The sequence below is a fragment of the Fundulus heteroclitus genome, chromosome 10 (genome assembly GCF_011125445.2).
Source record: "Fundulus heteroclitus isolate FHET01 chromosome 10, MU-UCD_Fhet_4.1, whole genome shotgun sequence".
NCBI lineage: Eukaryota > Metazoa > Chordata > Actinopteri > Cyprinodontiformes > Fundulidae > Fundulus > Fundulus heteroclitus.
In genome coordinates this window covers 6,345,785-6,361,806 of record NC_046370.1, presented here as the reverse complement: position 1 = coordinate 6,361,806, position 16,022 = coordinate 6,345,785, and the positions used below count along the sequence as shown (strand labels likewise).

Here is a 16,022-nt window from a genome sequence, read left to right as displayed (position 1 = left end):
TTCTCAGGTCTTTAGAGGTTATCTGACCACACCAAAAATTAACCTTCAGGAATCTATTGCGACAAGAATTGGTGCTCTACTGCCACCTGTTGGATTGAAGTAGACACAAACCCTAATTCTGTTTTAAACGCATCATGGTCGTCACAAAAGCTGCTTTTGAGCAAAACTCCTTACAATCCTGAGTTCTCTCTTCAAGTGACGTCCAGGAAGTAATATTCACAACAGGAAAAGATACTTGCTTTTTAATAGAATTTTATTATTAACAAAAGCTGAACCTGACAGACTTTTTTTTTTTTTTTTTTTTTTTTACATGTTGAATTTATTTCTTTGTCGTCTCCTCTTCCTTTGACAAATTCTTTATGATCTCTTCCTTCTTGGCCTGGAGACGCTCCTCTCTTCTCTTGCGGGCCTCCTTCGTCTTTGTGCGACGAGCCTCAGCCTGGTCACTGTGCAGGTGAAAAGGGATCGAGAGAAGGCAAATTGGTCTCAGTAACAAAATGTCACAGTTCACCGTCTCAGAGGGGAAAAAACAAAACAATTCTTACGCTAGAAGCTTCTTGCGAGCCTTATCAGCCTTCAGTTTATGGATGTGCTCCATCAGGATACGCTTGTTTTTGAACACGTTACCTTTAGCCCTCAGATAGAGACTGTGGTACCTGGTACAGAGACAGAGACACTCATAGCATCTCGAAGCAATTTATTTATTTATTTTAATAGAAAATGGAAGTCAAATTCCAGTTCATTACTGGAGATTCCCACTTACATGTGCCTGTCAATTTTCTTTGACTCCCTGTAGCGGCGAAGAAGACGGCGGAGGATTCTCATGCGTCGCATCCATGTCAACTTTTCTGGCATTCGAGCATTGGCCGTACCCTTTCTTTTACCTGGGAGAGATAAATGATGCTCATTTTGAAACTACAACGCTGCAAGTAGAACCACGACCTGCATGTCTTCAGTAGCAGGTAAAACCAAACACAAAAACAATTACCACCCGAGCTAAATTATCATTGAACATTTCCATATTTTGTCATATTGCTACGATAAACTTCAAAAAAATTTACTTGCACTTTTTTTCTATGCTCTACCAACACAAGGTCAAGCATAGTTGTGAATATATATAGTTTTTACATCATTTTTATTAAAAATCTGGGTCAAATATTTGTGGAAACAACCTTTGGTGTATTTCCAGCTGCAGTTTTCCATAAGTCAGTCTGTACCGCTACACATCTGGTCAGTTTTTACCCATTGCTCTTTGCAAAGCAGCTCAATCTCAGTCAATTTGGGTGGAAACTATCTGAACAAGTAATTTGACCATTGTAGCTCAGGCTGTATGCTTAAGGTTCTTATCCTGCTGAAAGGTGAAGCTCTGCCCCAGTTTTACGTCTTTTACAGCCTCTAAAGTTGTTTTTTTCCCCAGGATTTTCCTGTACTTAGCTTCATCTAACTTCTTTTAAACATTGAGGAATTTTCTTTCATTTAATTAAGAAACATATCCACACAGTATTATACCGCCACTACCATGCATAACTGTGGTTGTAGTAGGGCTGGATGATAGGAGAAAAGCATATTGATAAAACAGAAATCATATTAATCGATACTGATAATTAACAAATTCAAAATCTATATTTTAACTGCAGCCCTGACCATTTTATGCTGCTACTTAGTAACCTATTTTTAGCTACAGAACACACAACCACCGAATTCAAACTCAATCCTTTATTCATCAATTTTTTTTACCAAAACCGCAAGTATTTTTTTAAAAGAAAAAAAAAAGGACATGCGCTCTCTGAACTCTTTGAAGGGGGTGGAGCTTGGTTCCTGGGTCTGCGTTTGTGATTGGTTGGGAGGACGTAATGACCAATATTAACTTACCTGATAGGCTAGAATGCAAAAGGAAGGAAAACTTTTATTGTATTGAACTTTTTATTGACCCTTTTTTTCCTATCATCGATATACATCTATCAATCGATATATATTGTTACTGAATTATCGTCCAGCCCTAGGGGGTAGTATGTTCAGGTAAATGTGCATTTTTTTCTCCAAACAATTTTTTTTTTTATTGTAGGCCAAAAGTTCAATTCTGGCAAAAACTGACAAGATCCTCACACTACACTTATATTTCTTTTTTGGAAAAAAACAAAATAAAAAAATAAAAACAAACAACCAGAAAAAAAACCTATACAATAGATAGAGGTTTGTGGTTTTAACATAAAAACTTAATGACTTATTGATAAATTGGCATGTCACTGAAAATGAAACATAAATTACTCTTCAGGGTTTCGGGGAAGCTTATAATACGCTGGTGTTATAACCTTGCTCTTACTTTGGGAAATTGGCTAAACGTGAGTTCAGATGCAAAGCAAGATAACCTGTACAGTAGAGGAGTAAGATTTTATATTAATAATTCAGAATCACTCACCGTAGCCCATGTGACGGCCCTTGCGGCGGGCCAGAGTATTCTTGCGGCAGCGTGCACGGGAGTGAACAGTCACCGGCTTCCTGATAATCAAGCCATCCTTCACCAGTTTTCGGATTTGCTGTCCTGCATCACAAAAGCGGCGCGACAAAGGCCACAGGGTTACAAGACAAGCGTAGCAGATCATACGACACCACGTGTTTCATACTGTATGCTGAACTCACGAGAGTTTGCATTGGCAATCTCATTGGTTTCATTGGGATCCAGCCACACCTTCTTCTTGCCACAGCGTAAGACGCTGGAGGCCAGCCGCTTCTGGAGCCTGAGCATGCTTGGTGAACAGAGATAACCGCAGATATTAATTAGACAAAACAGGAGAGCGACACCTTTTCACATCCAAGCTACTCACATTACAGACCTTATAAGTGATTTATACCGCATTTTTAAAGAAACAAAAGTTGGATACGAATTCAAGACAGCCAAGCTTTATATTTTTAACCCACAAAGACAAGAGATCGGATGGAAGAGCATAAGGAAACAGTCGGATTGATGGATAAAGAGACAGATGAGTAGATGGATGGCAGACAGACTGAAGAACAGAAGAGGGAGGAATGCTTTAAATGGGACAGATGGACAGATAAATAGGTGAAGGAAAAATCTGATGGCTGAACTAAGGCTTTTCTTGTCAGGTTGACCACTCAAAAGTGTTTTTACAGCAACTAAATTCACTCAAACACAGCCTGGACAGGGCCCATCAGCATGTGTTTAAAAGGAAGGTAGAATCGAACCCCCAACTTTCCAATTCCAATACGACTTCTCCTCCCAAGCAACAGCTGGCTATACAAACAGATGTGCACATTTATAGATGACATCTGGAGGAAAGCGCTAAAAGAAAATCGAATTACATGAATTCCAATAATTTCAGGGTAATCATATATTGCTGGACTATCAAAAACTTTTATGGAATTACATCAGGTGATGTTTTTATGTCATCTTACACATTTAATACAGGTGAAGTCACTCTGACAACAATATAGTGCCATCCATTGCCTACTGAACTGTGATCAGGTTACCTTGGGTGTTAGAAGAAAACTGACAGTAATCACTTTGTCAGTACGGCAGTTCAAATGTCAGACATGAGTGTTGTTATTCAAGTTTGAGATGTTAAATTAATTTTATTTTGCTGTGGATGGAGACAACCCTCACTATAGCTATCGTAAAAGACAACTCAATCTGCTTATGATCAAATTTAGAGCCGTGTTTTTTAAATAGCTCATAAAAACAGGCAACTTAACCTAGCTTGCACAGCCAAAAAGTAACAGTGTCGATTCTATTGACTGACTTTTATAATTCAGTCCAATGTTATTTAAATAGTACCAATTAAATTTACCAAATTCAACCAAATGATACAGGCAGATTGGTCAAAAAGTAAGTAAGGTGAATTCGCAGCAAGGTAGCGGGTTCCTATAACATGTTCTGACATGCCTGGCTACCTATTAGCATAGTTAGCTTCCCAACACAGGCCTAAACAGCTTTCTATGTAAAATTGTCACATTTACCAAAACTGAACAAAAACCAAAGTCAACTGGGAATGTTTTAATTCCAAACCCCGAAACATTTTATTTAACGCGACAGACATAAAAGCGAAAATATGGGTGAAAAATATCTGGCTTACCTCATGGCTACCTATAGCTTGATAGACACGAAGGAAATAGACTGAGAGGAGACTGTACCATTTTAGCGATAGAGATGGGGGATTGATCCACTCTGGTGGCATTGCTTTTTGTATTTTCTTTTACAGTAAAACGAAGATTGAAATTAAAAATGGGATACTGATCTAATATTATATTTTCCATTTTGTTTACATTTAAGGTAGTGTTTCTAAAAAAGCTATACTGAGCTTATTCCATTATTTCCAAATTGACACATTGGAACGGTCCAAAAAAAATTGTAGTACTTTAAACCAACCACTAGAGGCCGCAGAAGACTTTTCTGAAGGGAATTATTTTTTATCTGATCCGTTCAGGACATTTTGCAAATGGTATTTTAGCATTTAAATTACAAAAATGTGCTCTCTAAATTAATTTCATATAAATATGCTGTTATTTTTGTGTAAATATTGGCTGGTCAAGTGCCTTGCAAAAGTATTCATACCCTTTGAACTTTTTCACACTAAATCTACAATTCCCAAAATGTTCATTGGATTGTGTGTGATAGACCAATGCAGGGTAATGTATGACTTTGAAATGGAAGTAAAATAATACTTTTTTTTTTCTTTTTAATATTTTTCACATACGAAAATGTAACAAGCTTGACCTGCATTTTTATTTAAAAATTCTGGCACAATCAATTGGCTTCATTGTCACTTAGAATATAAAGGACAGGTTTGTATAACATAATGTTAAGTTGTTGTGTTAAGCTCTCAGAAGTTTGTTAATCAGCATTAGAGAATAGATAGAAGGACCACGAAACACAGAAGCACAAGACAGAAATAAAGTTTAAATGAGGGTTAGGGCAATTGCATCCATCATCTTAATATTAAAAGAGTTGAGTTGCATACCGATACTGTGTATTGGTTATGAATGTGTTAACATTGTGAGTCTGGATGAGTAGATGTGACTTGTATGTAAAAGAGCTTTGAGGGAATAAAATTACTAGAAGGGTACAATTTAAGTTCAGGCCGTTCAGCATTTACGATTTGGGGCAAAGTTGCAAGCCTACCAAGAGATGGCCTTCCACATGAACTGAAAGCCAAAGAAAGCAAGGAGAGCATTTATTTCAGAAGCAGCCAATAAACCTATGGTGACACCACAAAAACTGGTGTTACCATGGGTTTAAGGGTGACACACGTTTCCTGTTGACTGATACACCTGATGGGAAAATCAGGCAACAGGATTTATTTTTGTATCGCACCCCCTAAAATCTGACCCGTTATGGAAGAGTGCCAAGCTAGCTGAACTGTTGAAACTGTCGATCCTAAACATGCCACCAAATTAGTTTAAAAATAATTTGATAGAAGAGGTGAGCAAGATAGCCTTCATATCTAACTTTGGTTACACCAGTTCTGCCAATGTTACAGCGAACTATTCAGCTCAGTTTATTTATATAACACCAGCTGACAACATGTCATCTCAAGGCTCTTTACAAAGTCAGTTCTATCAAATCATACAGATAGATCCAAGGAAACTCAGCAGATTGCTTCAAGTAATCAAATTGCAGCGTTCACTCCTCCTCGGTGAGCATGGGGGTGACAGTGGACAGCTGTTTGCATTGTGTCGTTGCAGCATTCCCGCATACCAAGCATGCATGTGGTAAAGGTGGAGAGGCGAAGAAACCTCCAGCAGAACCAGGCTCAGTGCGAACGGCTATCTGCCATGAACGGTTGGGACTTTGAGAAAACAGAGCATAAACACAAAAATAACGGATCCAGGAGTACTTTCTATGTTGGAGAAAAGTGAAAGATTAATGACAGTACTAGCTACATGGGTGTCTTTATCTAGGAAATAAACAGCAAATAAGCGCTGAGCCAGATATCAGGTCTAGGCAGAGGCGGAAATCCCGGGGAAGACGCAATGGATGTGTGTGTCTTCTTTCCATGAAGATGTCTCCCCCAAAAATCCTTGTAAACATAAAAAATAAATAATAATAATAAAAATACTACCGTAATGTTAAATAACAGTACAACTCAGAAGATCCAAATTATAAATGTAAAACGAGTTTCCTAATTATTAAAAGATCATGACAAATTTATATTTTAGTGACATTGTGGATTCTTGCTTAGCGAGAAATCCAGATTAAGTATTCTTAATCTAAACGTTAGTGGAGAGTTTTGATTATGTTTTGTAGGGGAAGTGGATCGCTACAGGGCAGAGGTATTTAAAGTGTTTGGATACATGGAGGTTCAGTTTGGAGAATGTTGACCAGGAAAAGGTACTACGTGGCCTCCTCACTGGGGAGTTAGACCGTTCAACAGATCAAGACCCTGAGCTGAACAGAGTTTCTCTGTCTGTGTGAAGTTGTGTCCCTTTCACAACAAATACCCATGTATCAGCTGTGTGGAGGCAGCAGAGGACCTCTAGGGACTGCCAGTGGAGGTGCAGGGCATGTTGGATCAGGTTGAGGTTCTTATCAGGATTCTGATGGTGGTGCTCGTGTCTTCATGTGAAGCTGAGAGGAGTTTCAGTACCCTGCATCGGGTAAAAACTTGGCTGTAAGCTGCTATGTCCCCACAAAGACTCCACAGTATAGCTGTTTGTAATGTTCATGAAATGAGACTGAACAAGCTGGGAATAAATATGATCTGACAGGAGTTTGTTGGTTCCAGTGTCACTAGAAGAAGTACATCTGGTTCTTTTGTTTAGAGAAGTGGTGATTTTGCTTTTTTTTGTTAGGTGCCAATGTTTTAGTCTGGTTGGTAGAAACTGTACTTTATTTTTTTCCACACACAGATAACATGCAGTAGATAAACTGATGAATGGGTGGGTAAAACATTTCAGTAGGCCTACTGTTACAACATCTAAATTTAAAGCGCTGTGCATTTATAAGTTTCACTGTTTTGTCGGATAGTTGCAATATCTTGTTGAGTTTTTGTTTGTCGACACTAAAGTAAGTGTGAATTTCTGAAGAGGAGTTTGAGTTTGTTGGATTATTTTTTAAATGATTTCCTCGGAACTTACTTTGAGCTGCAGTTTCTTCTGAAACTACTATGATGGACTATCGTGGAAATTAGGGTAAGATGCAAATAAATTCTGTCGTTATAAAGTTGGACCATTGCCACCTTCCACCTGATACGATCGTTGGCATTATCAGCTGACCATGGAAAAACATGGACTAATAAGAAATAATTCTAATTATTATTGCTATTAATTTTAATAACATAACTTAACATGCTGAGGACTCAACCCTATAAGGAAAGTTGCAAAGGTGCAGGGAAAAGAGGAAGAGAGCTGATTTTTTCCTCATGTGTCCCCCATATATATATATAAAAGATAAGGTAGACTTTATTGATCACACAGTGGGGAAAATCACTTGTCACATCGGCTCTTATAATCAAGAAAAGGTGCTAAAAGGAGGGAAAGGTGCATAGGGTATATAAAGTGCGTCCACATATATACAGTGGATCGAGAGAAAAAAATGAACTAAAGAAGACATTTAAGGTGACTTATATACATTTGGATTTGACGTTGTACATTAAAGTGGTACCAGGTAAAAAACAACAGTGAGGTAGTGAGATAACTATAACAGCTGAAGTCTCTTATTTAACAGGATTATTGCACACACACACACACACACACACACACACACACACACACACACACACACACATATATATATATATATATATATATATATATATATTATATATATATATATATATATATATATATATATATATATATATATATATATATATATATATATATATATATAGGTTATTACACAATTGAGGACCAACCTTTACTTCCATTTCCTTAATGCTAGAATAATGAGAGAAAGAGAAAGAAAGTGTGTATATATATATATATATATATATATATATATATATATATATATATATATATATATATATATATATAAACACTTATATATATAAACACTTTCTTTGTCTTTCTCTCATTATTCTAGCATTAAGGAAATGGAAGAAAGGTTTTGGTTACCTAAACCAGTAAAGGTTGGTTCTCAATTGTGTAATAACCTGTCCCTGCACATGAGAGAGGCTCCTTCACTGCCCACTTTTAGAACTCGCCTTAAAACCCACTATTATTCTCTGGCTTTTACCTCTATTGAGACTTGGTTTTCAATTTTAATTGGTTTTATTGTTTCTTTTAAGCGTTTTCATGCATTATCTTTTTATATTTTTAATTTAATTAAATTTTTTTCAATGGATGTGTTTAACTTGTAGCAATGCACCACTTTGTTCTCAGCTGTTTTTATGCGCTTTATAAATAAACATGGTATGGTAAAGGTGTGCCCTGATTCAATGTCAGACAATAAGAGAACGGTTGCGACGTTTTATGCAACTATGTGCAAATCAGTTTTTGCTTAGCTGGCAGCGCCATGTAGGTCTGTGGGCACAGCGCTGACCTCTACCGGCTTCCGGCGGAAGTGCACCGCTCCCCTACACAGCCACCGGGGCGAGCGGCGTGCGCTTTGCCTCTCTTGACATCTTTGCCCGGTCGGAGCCGTGCAGTCCGCTCCTCGCAGGTTGAGCGTATGAGCAGGGCGGTGAAACAGTCAGCGACATGCCGGTTTGGTTTTTCGACGAGCTTAATTTGCTTGAAATATGACTCAGCGTAAGACAATAATTAAGGTAAGACGTCTTTTTTTTTGTTCTCGCTAGCATGTTTTGTTGTAGCTAACCTTGATGCTAGCAGACGTAGTAGCCGGTGCGGCTCCTCACTGGCACAATACCTGTATCGTAGCACTGGCTCGTACTACGTTTTTGTTTTTTTTTACACGGTTATGTGTGCTTGGAGTAATTTTTTTATTATTATTATTTTTAATATCGACTGGCACAACGCCCCTGAATTTAAATTGACATTGAAAATCAGTGTCGAGCCTCTTTTTTTTGTTTTGTTCTGTTTGTCTCACCTTTACTTCACCTAAATGAATGTAATGTTGATGCCTTTGAACGTTTCATTCACAAAGGGCCAGACTCGCTTAGGCTTTAAATAATGTCTTCGTGGAGCTCAGCCACGGCATGCCTTGCAGCAGAGAGACAGCAGGAACTGCTGAGGACACGTTTAAATAACTCTGCGCATACTTGAGTTTTCTACCCAAAGAGGAGAAATGACAGTGCGGCGAGGCTGGAGCACAGACAATAATAATAATAATAATAAAAAAACAAAACACAAAAAACCGGGGTGCATTGTTTGTGCTTTTGTTGTCTGCTCCAGTAGTCATCTGCACTGCCCATCTGTCACAAAGACCTCTCCTGTTTGACCTGGTTACTGCAGACAGTGTGTGGGGGATTAGCCCAGCAGTGTGCATACACTGTACAGGATTCACAGCATGGGCTCCTGCCTGGATCTGGGCTGGTCACACCAACTCGCTTGACGTTCACTCTGGTGTAATTAGGTGTGATGCAACTTTTAGCAATAAATCCTTTCTCCGTATTACGGTTTGAGAAAAGCAGGAAGCAGCTTTTTTTTGTTTTTAAATCCCGCTTTTATGCTTCTAAATCGAGTGCGTCCATGCACATGATATATCCGGGCTGCTTTTACATGTTGCCTAATCCCACCTCCTCCAGATTCTCCAGCTTTTTTCTCTGGTTTGCTTCCAGCGCTCACCCCATCGGACGGGACTACTCTCGGTCACCAGCCCTTTTTGAAAATCCTGTTTCCCCTTGATCTGCATTTGCATCACTTAGTAGGATAACGGCGCCTTTAAAAGGGACTACGGCTTTAAAGGGCTGTTAATCCATTGCTGGGCAATTTTAAAGCCACGCAGTTTAGCAAGGAGCCCTGCCTTATCCCACCTCTCTCAGACTTATTCACAGAGAGATGGAACTGCGCCGGCTCTCTTGCGTCACGTGCATCGCATGATGTTTAGTAACTTTGCACTCATTCATAAAGTGACTCACTGACCTATTTGCCGTTATACATTAGTTGGAACCCGTACATACCTTATGCCATCTACCTGCATGCTCTCTCCTGTAGAAGTACGTTTATTGTGAAACCGTTGGCTATTGCGTCGTATACTGTTGGATGTCTCATGGGTGGATGTGTTGTTAAGTTCCAGTTTGATCAGTTTTTCTTTTCTGGAGCTCAGAATATCCCAGAAGAAAATTATAAAGATAACTTTACAGTAGGATAATTGTTTGTGTATGCATTTTAATATGTAGTTTTATCAAAGGTATGCCCTGTAGTGTCTCACAATGGTATTAGATTAGCTTTACTTTGAAAAATCTACACACACCCTTCGGACTTTTACGTTGAATTGCGCTTGGACTACAAACTTTTAATGCATTTTATTATGTGTTTAGTCTTGCGACAGATTCTGAATTGGATCTTTTTTTTTTATCACATGATTTTGCTTTAATTGAAATCATCCCATTTGTAGCTCTGACCTTCTGTTTTGTGTTGCTGGAAGCTGACCCACCTCAGTCTGAGGTCTTTTGGAGCCCGTCACAAGTTTTATGCGTTATGTTTGGCTCAATTTGTCTTCCCATCTACTTTGTTGATCTGTTGGATAAAATCCTTACAAATATTAACTGAAGTTCACCAGCGGTGACATAGAATGTCAAGCGATTAAAGTGATACAAGTACTTTCTCAAGGCATTCCAGCTTTTTAAAAGCACGCCCACATTAGGTAACCGGTTTGAGAGGACCTGGAGTACTGGCTCATGTTGATTGGTTGTAAATAATTTGGTCGGCATTGTGCTCAAGACAAATTGACGCGTTACGAGAACAAACAAAATTCCCTGGAACCCGATTTAGCTGCCTGCAGGTGAATTTCTCCAGAGTTAAGCAGAAAATGCCAGCTGTTGTTCACAGACAGTGCGTATCGCAAGGCTGACGTTTGTGAAATCTCCTCAGCTTGCCAGCATCCGGTGTGTGTGATCTGCACGGAGCGGAAGGGGCAGCCGTAAAGATGGAGCTGTCCGACGGCTTGTTGCTGCAGGTCGGCAATGGAGAGCAGTGGTGCAACCGCTGGAAACATCCCAACGAAGACGTTGTAAGTCAGACTCGCAAATTAACTGTTATTGTACCTCGTCATAGAACGACAGCTCCAGATCAGTCCTGCCAAATGTTTGGACCCTTTGAAGAGCCCCTTTTCATGTTTTCTGCCTTCATCCTAATTGAGTTTCATGTGCTGCTGTGTTTCAAGGACCGCAGCACCAGTCCCTCAGTCCTGCGCTCTGTTGCCAGGACGTGGAAGGAGGGCCTGCTGAACAGGAAGAGGCCATTTGTGGGCCGATGCTGTCACTCCTGTACACCTCAGAGCTGGGTAAAGTTCCTTTGCCAACTACCTTTTTTTGTCACTGAACTCAGATTCATCACTTTGAAGATTTTTTTTTTTTTTTTCTAATGGTGAGCTGTAAAGAAAGTGATCTCTGTTCAGCTGCCTGTCAAACCTAAACACATTTCATTAATATGAGCCATCTTTTAGTCTATCTCAGTAGTAAAGTCTTGGATGGATCATATCCTTCCATTGATAAATGCTGTCACTGACCCAACTTGTTTTTTTAATCTAACATGTTGAAGATTTGGACAAAAATGTGTGAGTTTCCTGCTGTAACTTCTACGTCATACACGAGGAGTACATAAGGACATGATGGACTTGCAGAACCTAAGTGGCAACCGTATGGCGCCTTGCAAAACTGTTCAAACATCCCTTGAACCTTTTTACATTTTATGATGTTACAGCCAGAACATTTAATGTGATTCATTGCAATTTTATGTGTCCGACCAGCACAAATAAGTTCATATTTGAGAATGAAAAGAAAGATCATTCAGGGTTCCCATTTCTTTACGGAAGAATAGCAAAAGAAAAGCCATGAGATGTTTGCAGCTTGGCACAAACTCATAGGGGAGACAGCAAACGTGTGGAGAAAGGTGCTCTTATGTACATTATTGGACTTCATGCAAAATGGCATGTGTGGTAGAAAACTATTGCATTAAACAAACCATCGTCTCTGTGAAACATGGTGGTGACAGCATCATGCCGTGGGGATCCTTCTCTGCAGCAAAGACGGGGAAGTTGATCAGAGTTTATACGATGGAGCTAAATAAACAGTATTCCTGGAAGGAGAATAACCTGTCAGAGGTTAAATAAGTGGGGTTTATGTTCACATTGTTCAGGTGGTGAAAAATAGAAATGTACTGCATGTCACACGTTTTTTAGATTTTTATTTGTAAAAACATATATATGAAACTATGTATGTGGTTGAAATGTTAAAAAAAAGTTCAAGTGATATAAATGTTTTTGCAAGACACAAAAATTTTGACCCCAGTAACTATAATTGGTTCATTAACAGTGTGATATCATATGAGACTTATTCAGTCAACTAAAACATTTTTGAAGTCATGTTAGTGAATAATATTTCCTCTTCCTTTTTTTTTTTTTTCTAGGAGCAATTGTTCAACCCCAGCATTCCTTCTCTGGGCCTGCGTAATGTCATCTACATCAATGAGACCCACACTAGGTAAACACAAGAGGAGCTGTTTCCTGTATTAGTATGCAAAGTCACAGCTACACTACTTCATATTATTACCCACAAAAAGAAGAACCAACTCAAATTATGACTCAAGACATTAAGCTGGTGACTTTTGTTTCGCTTTGACGTCTCATGTATTTTAGCCTCACACTGAGATGCTTCTCCCATGAATAAAAAAAGTTAGCACACGTCAGCCAGGTGCTGTATTTCTAAACAACATGTGTATAATGAATGACTTTAGGTCAAATGGCCTGATCTGTGACACAGTGGAAAGGGAGATTCATAAATTATTAAAAGTGTTTGTCAAGGCATTCTAAGGCATCCACCTTAGAAAGCAGAACTAAGACTAATAACCTCAAACAAGATAAACATATACTTGGTGTAAATATACCAAAATAGGACTTAGTTGTTTTCCGTTAACAAACCATATTTTCTATGCTCTCTAAACCGACAGATGGCTAAAGATTATTCCTGCCCACTGCCATCACCATCTACTACAACTCTTTAAAAAATCTGCATGATATTAGTTACAACAACGTTTAATTCCCCTTTTTGGACGAATTAAGTATTTTTGAACTGAATTACAGTTTTTCACCAATAACACTCAGGATGCTTCAGTCAAAATGTTTTCCAAAGCAGAGTTTCTGGTGGACAGCCTTAAAAGGCTTCTCCAGCTCAGGGTGAACTAGGTTAAGAAAGCTAATATGTTGGTTTGACAACACCTCACTTAAAATGCTCATAAGTTTATAATAGAGATGCAAGTTATCGGATAATGATTTAATCTCAAGTTAATTGATCTTATAAATCAACTATCGATTGATTGATAAGCGCCCATTTTCTTAAAAACCTGAGTGTTCTCTTGTATCAATCGGGTCTCTCCATAACACAAAGGGCTAAATTTTTTACAATATGTTGAATTTAAAAAGAGGAACATCATAACATTTTAACAGTTAATTTCTGCTCCTGTGTTAAACACTGACTGGATAAACTAAAAATTGTGGTTTTCTCACACATTATTAAACTTAAGACATATTTATTTATGTATTTAAGTATAACAAGACAGGAAGTTATTAGGTTACTGAATAGAAAAAAAATAAGAGAATAATAATTAGAATAAAATACATGAAATCTTATATTTCCCCACAAAAGCCCTTAGCATCAACCGTGCTTTTCGCATCATCTTTTTTTTCTTCTATTATGTAACAAATTGTTTGCGTAATGCTCTCCGCTTTTCTGTCATCACATCCTTGCCTTCCGAGCATTTTGGTTGAGAAGTTGACGCTGTTCTGCCATGCAGTGTGGTTGAATGGTGCCATTTAGGTGGTAACCTAAGGAGCTTGTTGAGTGTTTATATTTAAAAACAGAACTGTATAAAGTGCATTTTGCATCCTTGTCATTAAACATTGTAAAATAATCCCATACCAGACTCCATTTGGTCTTCTATACGTTAAGCGCTCCCTTCTGGATGGCCACCATACTACAACACTGAAAGAAGGTCCATGTGTTGGATGTTATCGGTTAAACGGATTGGAACAAACTTTAATCTAATAAACCATTAATCAGCAATTAACATTAAGTCTATTGTTGGTTTGCATCCCTAGTTTTGTAATTTTACTTGAAACACACAACTATAATCTTCAATAGTCCTGCTTCAGCAGAGCAATTTGATGAAATGCTAAAATGCTAGGCTAACACTAGCTTTTGTAATGATGTTTTGATATGACTCATTTATAGTTAGGCTCATTAATACTTATGCATATTTCAGGTTTAGCACGGGTTATTCATGTGTTGACAAAGATAAAAAAAAAAAAAGTTCTCCTGCATCCTAAACTTAGTGCTTCACTTTGAACGCCATGCATCTTAATTACTGGTCTTTCAGCTGCTTTCTGTGAGGGTCTTTCTCTCACACTGAAAGCTATTTGGGGAAATAAGATTCTCAATTTTCTGAACAGTGGCACAAACGGGGAACCTCAGCGGCCAGGACAGTCTCGCTTTCACTATAATTTTCATTATTACTGACAAATTCTTGGGACACACAATTGGTCATGTCTGTTCAAAGCAAAGCTGGATGACTCGCTGACATAAAATCAGAGCTCGTCCTCCAACTGGAGGTAGTGTTGATTGAGTTTTGTCAGGTGGTCCGATACTGATCATTTAAAAAATAATTTGATCAGATCTCCCAAACAATACTTTGTATTGGTTTGAGACATCCCTAGAATAAATAATAGCTGTAATTTATTGAAACTTCTACTTCCTATGATTTTAATTAATAACAATATTGTTCATATAAAATCATCTGGAGGGGGACAGGTATATGTTGGCCTTAGGTCCAGCATTAGCCTAATTTATCCTTAAGAGGTCAGGATAAACTTCTGTCAGTCTTAAATAAATACCTGGCTATTGTTTGTTTTGGCTGTATAACCGTGGGTGTACACAGGGCAAACTAAAAAAAAAAGTAAAACTGTTTGCTGAAATACTGTAGCTTGCTGCCAGTTACTGAGATTGTCAGCTACTGTAAACTCATCATGATATTCCTTTTATGTATTTTGAGCACCTTTATGTGTAAATAAAAAAAAATTAACCTTGTTTATTGGTCTATTCTTGTGTAATGTCACAGACAGCGGGGCTGGCTGGCACGCAGGCTCAGTTATGTACTCTTCGTAATGGAGAGAGACGTCCACAAGGACATGTTCACCAGGAATGTGGTTGACAATGTGCTCAACAACAGCAGGTAGGAGTCAACGCAACCTTTTAAAGGGACAGAAATGTTGTCTTTCATTGACCTTTGCTCACGGAAAGTCAATTTCAGCTATAAAGCAGTGTAACAGTTTCTTAATTATAAACCAGTAATCTATGTTTTTAACAGACAAAGCGCAACTAGATGTTTTTGTTGACATGACACATGTATTTGGTTGTGATTTGTGTTTTCCGCAGGGTGGAGGCGGCTATTTTGAAGGTAGCAACAGATGTGGAGGCTGCGGCAAACCAGCCCAGCCACGAGCACAAGGCTGTCGGTAAAGTGAAGCAAAAAGCCAGAGCCTTTCTCCAAGAGATGGTGGCCAATGTTTCTCCAGCCTTTATTAGGTTTAAGGATTTTTCTCTTTCTTTTTACTGCAGAAAAGCCCTTGTTGCTCTTGCTCTGTCTTTACTTTATTTTTCGTTTTAGGCTGACAGGGTGGGTGCTCCTGAGGCTCTTTAATGGTTTCTTCTGGAGCATCCAGATCCACAAAGGACAGCTTGAAATGGTCAAGAAAGCTGCCTCAGAGGTTAGCATTTTTTACTTGCACACCATGATCTGTTGCTATACAAAAAGATAACACTTGTTTTATTGTTTTATTTACTTAGTTGGTTTGCTCTTCTTTATCGTCTGGTTTCTGAAGCATTTGTATATTGTATATTATAGGGTAAAAAAAGAAAAAAAAGAAAATCAAGTTCAGGTAACCATAT

At 38.4% G+C, this 16,022-nt stretch overlaps 2 protein-coding genes across 3 annotated transcripts in view; one reads left to right on the top strand and one right to left on the bottom strand.

Moving 5' to 3' along the window:
• Positions 1 to 235: 235 nt before the first annotated feature.
• LOC105939963 (60S ribosomal protein L19) lies at positions 236 to 4,214 on the bottom strand. The gene is made up of 6 exons (XM_012882349.3): positions 4,092 to 4,214; positions 2,641 to 2,747; positions 2,420 to 2,542; positions 764 to 884; positions 546 to 656; positions 236 to 446 (listed from the first exon to the last, which is right to left on the bottom strand). Exons 1-6 carry the CDS (start codon positions 4,094 to 4,096, stop codon positions 320 to 322), a joined length of 594 nt encoding a protein of 197 aa, XP_012737803.2. The 5' UTR covers positions 4,097 to 4,214; the 3' UTR covers positions 236 to 319.
• Positions 4,215 to 8,528: 4,314 nt separating this feature from the next.
• Positions 8,529 to 16,022, top strand: part of gpam (glycerol-3-phosphate acyltransferase, mitochondrial) — a 26,219-nt gene continuing 18,725 nt past the window's right edge. Inside the window, exons 1-7 of one of the 2 annotated variants that reach the window (XM_012882348.3) lie at positions 8,529 to 8,726; positions 10,954 to 11,092; positions 11,246 to 11,365; positions 12,490 to 12,563; positions 15,193 to 15,306; positions 15,510 to 15,659; positions 15,742 to 15,841. In XM_012882348.3, the coding sequence (XP_012737802.2) occupies positions 11,009 to 11,092; positions 11,246 to 11,365; positions 12,490 to 12,563; positions 15,193 to 15,306; positions 15,510 to 15,659; positions 15,742 to 15,841 (642 nt within the window). In that variant the 5' untranslated portion in view covers positions 8,529 to 8,726; positions 10,954 to 11,008. The remainder of the gene's footprint in view (positions 8,727 to 10,953; positions 11,093 to 11,245; positions 11,366 to 12,489; positions 12,564 to 15,192; positions 15,307 to 15,509; positions 15,660 to 15,741; positions 15,842 to 16,022) is intronic. The other variant, XM_021308516.2, reaches the window with a different exon arrangement.